General features: G+C 40.5%; 1 protein-coding gene across 1 annotated transcript; it reads left to right on the forward strand.

The window, feature by feature from the left end:
* Positions 1-4,496: 4,496 nt before the first annotated feature.
* LOC112510852 (protein argonaute 1-like) lies at positions 4,497-5,825 on the forward strand. The gene has a single exon (XM_025116201.1). It carries the CDS (start codon positions 4,497-4,499, stop codon positions 5,823-5,825), a length of 1,329 nt encoding a protein of 442 aa, XP_024971969.1.
* Positions 5,826-11,416: the final 5,591 nt, after the last annotated feature.

Raw genomic sequence — 11,416 nt, forward strand, 5'->3', positions numbered from 1 at the left:
CCCACTTGACTCCACCTTGGCATCTCTATATGACCTTGGTGATGACTCGGACACCTCCCTTTTTCGAGGTCCTTCTTCTCCTCCACTTATTCATGGCCTATCACCCGAGATCGATGATCTTGATGATATTGCACGGATGGATGATTTACCAGCTTTATCTGATACTGACATCCCTTATCTCCAGTTTATTCTTATAGATGTGGATAGTGAGCCTTACCAGCCTACTACATCTACTACAGTGGTAATCGGCGACCCGCCTCACGCAGGTGTCGATGATACAGACACCGAGCCTCTCGCCGGTGTTGGTGATACAGACACTGAGCCTCTCGCCAGTGTTGCTGATACAAATATTGAGCCTCACGCCGATATCGTTGATACAGATGTTGAGCCTTACGCCAACATCAGTGATACTCCCATCGGTGACTCTCAGGGCGCCAATGGTACTAAGAGTGTTGGTGTCTCTTCACCAAGTGGGTCAGCAAGCCCAATCAAAGCTTGCTCTCCTACTCCAGCTGCTGTTTCTCCCTCCAGACCCCCTCTGCACCAGGCTTCCAGTTCTCAGCTCCTTCTCCTCCTGAAGTGATCTATGCCATACCCACCGAGGTGGTGGACATGCTCAGAGGCTTCACATCTCAATGTCAGTTCCTCATCTCTCAACAGGCCTCCCTCAGCACTGATTTATCTGGGAGATTGGACTGTGTTACATCTGAACTGCATCAGCACAGTGCCGCCTTGACAGATCATGGCACTGCCTTCTCTGCTCTTAAAGCTACGGTTGATTCTCTGGATGCTCGTATGACTGCTCTATCTGATTCTCAATCCAGCATATCTGAAGCTGTCGCTGATCTTCGTGCTCGATCGAAAAGTCAAGCTGCCACAAATCAGGCAATTCTTCAATCTCTGACTGATCTTCACTGCAAGATGGATGCACAGACTCAGATATCCAAATTGTTCTTAGCCAGAGATACAGAGTTCACTGTTGACTTGGGTCCACCTCAGTTCACGGAAGAGGACAGGGTCATGTTAGCCAAAGTCAGTCGCCATGTTGAGTCCGATTATGCTCTTCTTGGCGGTCTTCATCACGGTGTCTCACGTCTGCTTCATGCCACCTGTGCTCCCTTTCCTCGTGCTACTGCTTCTGTGCCTTCCCCACCTGCCGATGTGGAGGGTCCTTCTGTTCCTGCTAATGGACCTTCCCTTGTTCCCACTGAGGGGGAGAAGACAGTTGATCCTGCTACCAGTGACAACGGGGACGACAACTCAGCTTCTACTTCTTCTACCTCTTCATCCTCAGCTGAGTCAGATGGTGATGCTCCTATTGAGGGGGAGCTATTTGTTCATGATGATAGAGCCACAGCACCTGTTGAGGGGGAGCAACCATGTTCTATGCCTTCAGTATCTGTTGAGGTTGGTACTATACCTTTTCAAGATGATATTCCCACTACTTCTGGGGACTTAGTCCCAACTTACAGAGAAGGAAAGGCACCCATGACCACAGATGAAGAAGCTGCTGCAGCTAAAGCAGCTAAAATTGCTAGTCATCAATCTGAAGTTCCTGCAGCCGACAGACTTGTGCTTAAAGCTTCACGTCCTCAAGAAACTGATCTTCATCTCCTAGGTATTTCTTCTGAGGATGCGGCCAACTCAATTTCTCTTCAAAAGCAATTTGAGGAAGCCAACAGATCTCACTCCTTGGTCCCACGATCTGAGTCTGAAGAAACCAAAGAGAAAAGAATTAAATGGTTTAATGACTCAATTCTCCGACGCTACACTACTAGTCGAATTGTCAATGCCAGAATCAAAGGTCCTCAAAAATTGACCTATGATTCCAATATGATCTTTTTGATTATTGGTCGAGAAAACGGAGCAGTGAGGACAGAAAAGCTGTCATGGATCCATTCCTACGGTCTTACTGAGTGGATGGAGATCATCAAGTTTCTTAATAAAAGCAGAAGTATGTACAAGGACTTTGTCTTGAGTCATATGTATCGCCTTCTCAAAAAGATACAAATGATCAAGATGCATTACAAGCTGTTTTCCCCTCCACAACTCTCCTTTCTTAAGAAAGTGTTAAGTAAAGCTGGCTCTTCAAAATCTGCTTCTGCCTCGAAGACCATCAAGAATCAAGACTCACTTATTCATAAATTATCAAAGGAAGGTAAGGCTCCTGATGTCTCACATCTTGATCTTACCTTTCCTTCAGATGTTTGTCATCCGGAAGGAACTATCTTGTCCGCTCCTGAGCATGGAATATTCTTCTGGGACGCGAGTAGTTGCCTTCGATTTTTTCGAGCTTCTGAGATACCTATAGCTGATTCTCARCTATTGCGCGTGATACTGAGTGTAATCAAAATTGGTGAAGCCGAAAGAGTCTTTTACACTTTGATCTCGGATGAACTGAAGAGAAGAGATGTTCTTGCAGTGGCTGATTCAAATGCTATGGAAGTAGACGATGATTGCTAGCTTTCCTATGTGACTTCTTCTTCTTGAACTACTTTCTTCATGTAAGTATTTAATTCATTGTCTAGTATAACTGCAATTTGATTTTTCAATATTTTCTTTAAATTTCTCATTCTTTATTTGTTTATCTCTGATTCATTATTTGTTTGTATATACGTTTATAGTTCAAAAAAAAAAAGGAAAGAAAAGAACCCAAAAAGAATATGTACATGGGTCACATAATTTATAAGTTCTTYTTCTCAAAGAATTTTAGAGTTTGTGTTTCTTGTATTTATTTCTTTCTAAGTGTTTGTGCCATCATCAAATAGGGGGAGATTGTTGGGTCACCTATTGATTTGGTGATGACCCACTGATCTGTTCCTCTACCTTAGCAACACTTAGTAGTTATTGGTTCTTTGTAAATTGGTGTCTTGKTACATACTTAAAGCCATTGGCAAAATCGAAGACTAGCCGATGTGAAGACAGAAGGTCACCGATGCGGTGTTGTGGATCAATTGTCTAATATACACACCAAGACTCCGAAGTAGCTTAAATGTATACTGAAAATATTTTGAAGCTACAAGCCGATTGAAGGAAGATCTTCATAGACCGAAGATTGAAAATCTTCATGGACTCAAGATTGAAGATCATGGACCGAAGATTGAAAATCTTCATGGACTCAAGATTGAAGATCATGAACCGAAGATTGAAAATCTTCGTGAACTCAAGATTGAAGATCATGGACTGAAGATTGAAAATCTCCATGGAACCGAAGACTTGTGTGTAGCTGCTTGAAGCTACATATTCATCCAAAGGAGATCTTTCTACAGACTAACCATATCTCTGCAAAGTTTGTCTCTCCATGAACTGTGTAAGTTTGTCTCTGCATGAACTGTGCTGTATGCATGTTGTGTACGATGAAAATGAGATATCAACATTGGTCAAGTCAACCCTTGCCTTCTTATCCTCAAGTCACAAGTGTCCCCATGCATTAAATGCTGAAGGTAGTATAAAAAGGCAGTGTGCATCTTCCATACACACACTTGGCTTTTGCAAGATTACTTAGTGCACTCTCAAAGCAATCGGCTATTTCCTTCTACTCCCTTGCTCTCCTGTGTGCGAAGAAATTCTTAGTGTTCTTCATTTCCTATCAAGAACTCTCTGTATTGTTCTTGAAAGTTCTTCTCTTTGTAAGATTGTTTAGGTTAGGTTTTCCTTTCCTATCTTCCGTAACAATCTTTTGTATTTCTGTGTGTATTAATTCTTGATATAAATCAATAAGAATTAAAAAGTTGAAAAAAGTCTGTGTAATTGTATCGGTTGAATACTTGAAGGCCTCAGTTAGTCTGAAGAACTTTTTAATTCCATACTCGTTTTTGAAAACCAGGCTGAGTTCTGGTTGAGTTAGGACCGATGGAGAGCACTTCTCCTGTAAGCCTTGGAAATCTTCATCTAGAGGTGTGTAGGATAGTCTTTCGTGCCTAGTTCAAGAGATATTTGGAAGCCATTCTTAGCTCTGAACTTCACCAGGGTCCCCATCGTCTCTACAATCGCTTTGTTGGTCATCCCATACCTTATCCCTTAATATTGTCGCTAAGCTATATGGCCATATAGATCGATCAAGTCCCATGGATTGAGATTTATAAGATCATTGTCGTTGAAGACGTTGATCATCCCATGTGCACGCTCCACGATGTACTCGATGTATATGATAGCTCTGTTTGCAAAGATCCGCATCTTGATGTCGAAGACAGTCTTAATTCCATCATTTGAGAAGACGGCTTGTGGTGGAGAGGTCGTCTGTCTCACAAATCTATGACGAAGCAAGTCCATCAACTCAGGAGATAGGTTGGAAGGATTAAGGACCAGCTGTTCATCACGATCGTGGTAGAGGTATTAATGGATATTCTCCATCATGATGGGTTCCCTTCGAGGCACTGGCGGACGTCTCCTTAACGTTTCCATCTGAGAGACGATTTTGTTCGACTCTGTCTGTTGTTGGAGCTTGCCTCGATGAAGAAGGAATATCTGCAGGAACCTTTTGGGTTGGTTGGGTGATGGATGGTTGTGCTTGTCGCGGACGAGGACGAGGGCGTCGTGGTGGTGGACAACAACCGCCGGTTTCTTCTCAGAATATTATTGGAAGAGGAAATGTTGGACAACCCAGTCCTCGTGTTGCTGTTCAACAGACATCGATGGTGAGAGATTTTGAAAATCTTGTGATAGGTTCATCGACAACGACATTAGAACCGGTCGTTGCTACGGCTACTGTGGCAGGTCCAATTCGCCAACAGCCAATGCAGCATCTTCCTGTTCAGACATCACCGGAAGCGATGGTAGCCTCGCAGCAACAGGCAGCGCCAATGGCTCCTTCTCAGGCTGTACCGTTGGTGCCTTCGTCTTCGAGGATGATTAAGGCACCAACTAGGAATGGTTTTGGAACTGCTGGGAGAAAATGTGTTATTAGGGAAAACCATTTTCTTGTTGATATCGGGCAAAAGGATCCGCACCATTACGATGCGACAATTGCTCCTGAGGTTACTTCGAAGATTAAATGTAGAGAAATCATGAAATTTCTTATCGAGTCATATCGGGCTTCACACTTGGGAAATTTGTTGTTGGCATATGATGGGAAGAAAAGTGCATTTGTTGCAAGGGCATTGCCTTTTGAATCTAAAGAGTTTGTAGTTAAGATCGTTGAGAACAATGGGCGGGAGTGCGAATTCAAAGTCACTATAAAATTTGTTGCCAGAAAAGACGTTCACCATCTGAAGCAGTTTTTAAGTGGCAGGCAGCCTGATTGTCCACAAGAGACTATCCAAGCTCTTGACGTCATATTGAGGGAGTCTGCTTCTCAAGGTCGTAAGATAGTTGGGAGATCATTGTTTAGTTGTGAATTTGGCCACGGTGCCCTTGGTGATGGAATAGAGTTCTGGAAAGGATTTTATCAGAGTCTCAGACCAACCCAAATGAGACTCTCACTCAATGTAGATATGTCAGCCCGGGCATTTTATCAACCAACGTTGGCTTCTGAGTTTGTATCAGAATTTTTCAACAAAGATATAACAAGACCACTCTCAAACCAAGAACGTATTAAGGTGAAAAAAGCTTTGAGAGGTGTCAGGTTGGAAGTTCGGCGCCAGGATTACATGAGACGCTATAAGGTTCAAGAATTATCAGTTCAACCACAACCATCCATCACCCAACCAACCCAGAAGGTGCATGTAGATATTCCTTCTTCATCGAGGCAAGCTCCAACAACAGACAAATTCGAAGAAATCGTCTCTCAGATGGAAACGTTAAGGAGATGTCCGCCAGTGCCTCGAAGGGAACCCTTGATGATGGAGAATATTCATCAATACCTCTACCACGATCGCGATGAATAGTTGGTCCTCAATCCTCCCAACCTATCTCCTGAGTCGATGGACCTGTTTCGTCACAGATTCATGAGACATACGACCTCTCTACCACAAGCCGTCTTCTCAAACAATGGAATCAAGACCGTCCTCAACATCAAGATGCGGACCTTCGCAAACAAAGCTATCAAATACATCGAGTACACCGTGGAGCATGCACATGGGATGATCAACGTCTTCAATGACAATGATCTTATAAATCTCAATCCATGGGACTTGATCGATCTATATGGCCACACAGGTCAGCAACAGGATCAAGGGATAAGGTACGGGATGGCTAATAGAGCGATTGTAGAGACGATGGGGACCCTGGTGAAGTTCAGAGCTAAGAATGACTCCCAAATAGCTCTTGAACTAGGCATTGAAAGACTATCATGCACACCTCCAAATGAAGATTTCCAAGACTTACAGGAGAAGCGCTCTGCATCGGTCCTAACTCTACCAGAACTCGACTTGGTTTTCAAGAACGAGTATGGAATTAAAAAGTTTTTCAGATTGACTGAGGCCTTCAAGTATTCAACTGATACACTTGAATGGTTTCAGAGGGTCATTCGAGAGAGACTAGGCAGAGTGCATGTGCCGATGAAGGAAGGCCAATAATTGATCCATGGTATCTCCACAGTCGTTCGCTTTAGAGGACTGATGACGCGTTTTTGGAATATCTACAATGGAGACCATGAGTGATATATTTTATTATGTACTTTCAGTTTTTGTAAGAAATCATCCAACCATTCTACCAATGAAATTTTTTGGCAAAAAGGATGTTTCTATTAGACTAGTCTCTGTTCGTTATTCTTTCATTATATATAGACTAGTCATTGTTTATTTTTTCATTACTTAGGGGGAGATTGTTAGACCCCATCATTCCTATTAGTAAAAGTAATGAAAAACAAACAAGTGTGAAAGTACAGAAGCTCGATGGAAGACTAGCAACGAAAAATCCTAAGTGTTCAATACAACCAGAGATGCGATGAAGGTCCATAGGTACGATGAACAACGCATCTCCATAACCCCTCTGGTCAACATTTGGAAATTTCAACAACAGTTCAACCAGAGGTATTTATTCAAGAAGACTCAAAGACTCATGGTTGAACACGCCTTCAAAAAGACAACTGGAGATGACAAATCGACAGTTGGATTCTCATTGCTTTATTTAGTTTGATATAGTTTCCATATTTCTTGTTTGATATCTTTCCTTAAGAAGATTTGTGATATATCTTCCATAGATAGTTATCTCCTTATTTAGATTACTAGTTTAAATAGGTTTTATATTTCTTGTAATCGTTTACGCTTCAATATCATTCAATTCAATAATAGTGAATCATTTGACACTCAAATATTTTCTTGAATATTCTTGAGTTGTTCATCACTATTTTCATACACACGATATATTTAGGTTATTCATAACTTGAATATTCGTGTTATTGATAGATCTGGGATCAACATCTTCATCCAAACAGCTTCTTTTGCGGCGTCTGACGCTACAATGTACTATGATTCTGTAGTTGAGTCTGCTATAGTTCTTTGTTTGTAGATTTTCCAACTCACAGCACCTCCGTTTAACACAAACACATATCCCGATTATGATTTAAAGTCATCACGGTCGGTCTGGAAACTATCATCTATGTAACCTTGGATACACAAATCTCTTTCTTCACCTCCATACAGTAAAAACATATCCTTAGTTCTTCTCAGGTATTTCAGAATATTCTTTATTGCTACCCAACGAGCATCACCTAGGTTTGACTGATATCTACTCGTCATGCTTAAGGCATACGATAAGTCCGGTCTAGTACATAGCATGACATACATTATTGAACCGATGACTGAAGCATAGGGAACACCCTTCATGCGATTCATGTCCTTTTTAGTACTAGGACATTGAGTTCTACTCAGTTGTATGCCATGTACCATTGGCAAGTTTCCTCTCTTGGAACCTTCCATCTTGAAGCGTTTCAAGATTTTGTCAATGTATGTACTTTGGCTTAATCCAATTAACCTCTTAGATCTATCAGAATAGATCTTTATGCCAAGAATGTATGTTGCCTCTCCTAAATCCTTCATCGCTAAACATTTCCCTAACCATGTTTTTACTTCCTTAAGTGTTGGGATGTTGTTTTCGATGACTAGTATATCATCGACATATAGGATTAAGAATACTATTATACTCCCACTGACCTTCTTGTATACACAAGATTCATCTTCGTTTTTTATGAAACCAAATTCTTTGATTTTCTCGTCAAAACGAAGGTTCCAACTACGAGATGCTTGTTTTAGTCCATATATAGACTTCTGCAATTTACATACCTTACAAGGATACTTTGGATGTTTAAAACCTTCTGGTTGTACCATGTATACGTCCTCGCTTAAGGATCTGTTAAAGAATGCGGTTTTTAACATCCATTTGCGATATCTCATAGTCATGATATGAAGTTATGGCAAGTAGGATCCTGGTCGATTTTATCATAGTTACTCGAGAAAAGGTTTCATCATAATCTACTACTTGATTATGTGTGAAACCTTTTGCGACCAACCTAGCTTTATAGGTATGTACAATCCCATCCATATCAGATTTCTTTTTGGATACCCATTTGCATCTTATGATTTTGTAGCCGACAGGTGCATCTACCAAGTTCCAAACTTGGTTATCTGCCATGGATTGTATTTCGGCCTTCATGGCATCATGGCATCATGCCATTTATCAGATTCCAAACATGATACGGCTTCCTGGTAGGTAACTGGTTCATCATGAACCATATCATTTCCAATACGATAACCATACATTTCAGGCTCAAGACAGTTCCTACATGATTTTCAGATTGTTGAGGTTGATCATCTCGTTGTTGGTCAGGGTCAACCATTGTCTCATCTTGTAGTTCTTGAGTTTCCTCAAGATCTACTGTATTCCACGTTGTGGTTCTTGATAAAAAATCATTTTCTAAGAACTCACCGCGTCGTGCAACAAAGATTTTGTTCTCATTGGGTTTGTAGAAATAATATCCAATAGTCTCTTTTGGATATCCCACAAAGATGCAATTTTTAGACCTCAGGTCAAGCTTTTTAAAAGCTTCTTGCTTAACATAAGCATTACAACCCCATATTCTCATATAAGACAGTTTTAGGATTTTCCCAGACCACAGTTCATATGGAGTCTTTTCGGTCCTTTTGGTTGGTGCATTATTTAGTATTCGGGCAGCTTTTTCTAGGGCATATCCCCAAAAACTCTTTGGCATAGTGGTACAACTCAACATAGAGCGAACTATGTCCAACAAGGTTCTATTTCTCCTTTCGGACACACCATTATGTTGTGGTGTTCCCGGAGGAGATAGTTGGGATACTATCCCACAATCTCTTAGCTGTTCAATAAACTCTTAGCTTAAATATTCACGACCTCGATCAGACCGAAGTACTTTTATTTTCTTGCCAAGTTGATTCTCTACTTCATTTTGAAACTCTTTGAATTTTTCAAAACTTTCAGATTTGCTTTTCATTAGGTGAACATACTCGTATCTACTAAAGTCATTAGTAAATGTTATGAAGTAGCGATGTCCATTTCTTGTGACTGAACTTAAAGGCCCACATACATCAGTATAAATGACTCCTAAAAGTTCTGTAGTTCTTTCAGGCTTACCTTTAAAAGGTGCCTTAGTCATCTTTCCTAATAAAAAGCCTCACATGTGTCATATGAATCATCACATGATTCCAATACTCCATCCACCCGGAATTTGGCTATGCGTTTCTTGTTTATATGTCCAAGACGACAATGCCACAAGTAGGTTTGATTCAAGCCTCGCTTGATCCGTTTATTGTTTACATTGTCTATTGATTCATAATTATAACTATTTTGAATATAAATTTCAGAAATACCATTCCATGGTTTCGCCACGAAATACAAAACATTGTCAAGATAAGCTGAAATTATATTGTTGCTGAAAGTAAACATAAATTCAGTCTGCTGTAATTGAGAAAATGAAACTATGTTCCTAGTAATGCTAGGTATGTATAAACACTTGTTAAGTGATAAAGTAAGGTAATTTGGCAGTTCCATATCATATGTGCCTTGAGCAATAGCGGCTACCTTAGCTCCATTGCCCATTCTCAGTTCCATTTGGCCTGGTTTCATCATCTCTTCATTTCTTAGTCCCTGTGAAGTAGTACATATATGAGTACCACCTCCGGTATCCAATACCCAGAAATCGTAGTTAGAAATGAATAAATCAATGATAAACATACCTGAAGTTCCAGCTGCGTCAACCTTCTTCTTCCTATTCTTTGCCAGCAGGGCTGGGCAGTTTCTCTTCAAGTGCCCCTTTTGGTTGCAGTTGAAGCAAACTGCATCATCATGAATCTTTCCTTTTCCCTTGTTTTTGTGGGAGCTTCCAACTTTAGTTTTACTCTTGGCTACCCCCTTCCTTTTCTTAGTTATCCCACCTTTAGTATTGATTATCAAGACCTGTTTTGGTTTAGGGGTTTCCAGCTTGGGAATACTTCTCTCAGCATGCCGTGAAACTCTGTGATAAACTTTTCTAAACCATTCATATTATAGTTTATAACAAACTGGTCATATGATTTAGGCAAGGAATTAGAACCAAGTCGATTGTCAATTCCTTATTTAGTGGGAAACCAATAAGGGTTAATCGGTCAACATCCCCTTTCATTTTTAAGACGTGGGTATCGACTGGTGAACCCTCAGTCATCATACAAGCATGCAATTCCCTGACTGTGTCAAACCTTTCTTGCCTGGCTTGTTATTGGAACATAGATTTCAATGAAGAAATTATTTTCCAAGCAGTCATGTCCTCATGATCCCTTAATAACTCAAGAGTCATAGTGGCAAGCATGAGACATGCCACATCCAGTGAGTCATTCTGATGCCTTACAAAGGCACCCCTGACTTCAGTGGATGCAGTTCTAGCAGGAGCTTTTGGAGGGGGGTTTTCTAGAACGTAGAGCTTCTTTTCATGCTTAAGGTCAACACTTAAGAAGCGAAACCATTCGAGTAAGTTCGTCTCGTTCAACTTTTCTTTTTCAAGGACAAACCGGAGTGCAAATTGGGACAAGTTGTTTATGGCTGAGTCTGGGCTTGGAGTGGATGCAGACATCTACAATATCCAAGTTCGATTTTAGTCTGACTTTTAAAATCTCAAGTTAAATAAATTAACCTTTCAAAAATCAATTTTATTTGAGCTAAGATCCATATTCATCTATTTTTTCTTCAAATAGTAATGCATTGTCTGAGAAATAAGTTATTTAGGTAGGAATCATCCAATTATGTTCAACATAACTCTTAGGTGACCGTGGGATTTTATTTAATATATCATATATCAAATAGACATGTTTAATCTCACTTCAACGCCTTAAAAATACTTATAGAAGGTCAATTCATATACTATGATATTTTTAAGTAAACTGACCATACTAAGGTATCGTGATCCCACCTAATTTCTCAAATCAGGTTTAATGGGATCAATCGTCCAAAACACAACTATTCAAGTGAGTGGCCAAGTGCAACTTTTACTTGAATCTCGTAGTCTCGGCACCTTGTCTCACACTACTATAAT

The sequence above is a fragment of the Cynara cardunculus genome, assembly GCF_001531365.2.
Source record: "Cynara cardunculus var. scolymus isolate 2C chromosome LG 4, CcrdV1, whole genome shotgun sequence".
Taxonomy (NCBI): Eukaryota; Viridiplantae; Streptophyta; class Magnoliopsida; order Asterales; family Asteraceae; genus Cynara; species Cynara cardunculus.

Coding starts and splice junctions, on each gene's coding strand:
- LOC112510852 (XM_025116201.1), top strand. CDS start 4,497: ATGGATGGTTGTGCTTGTCGCGGACGAGGACGAGGGCGTCGTGGTGGT.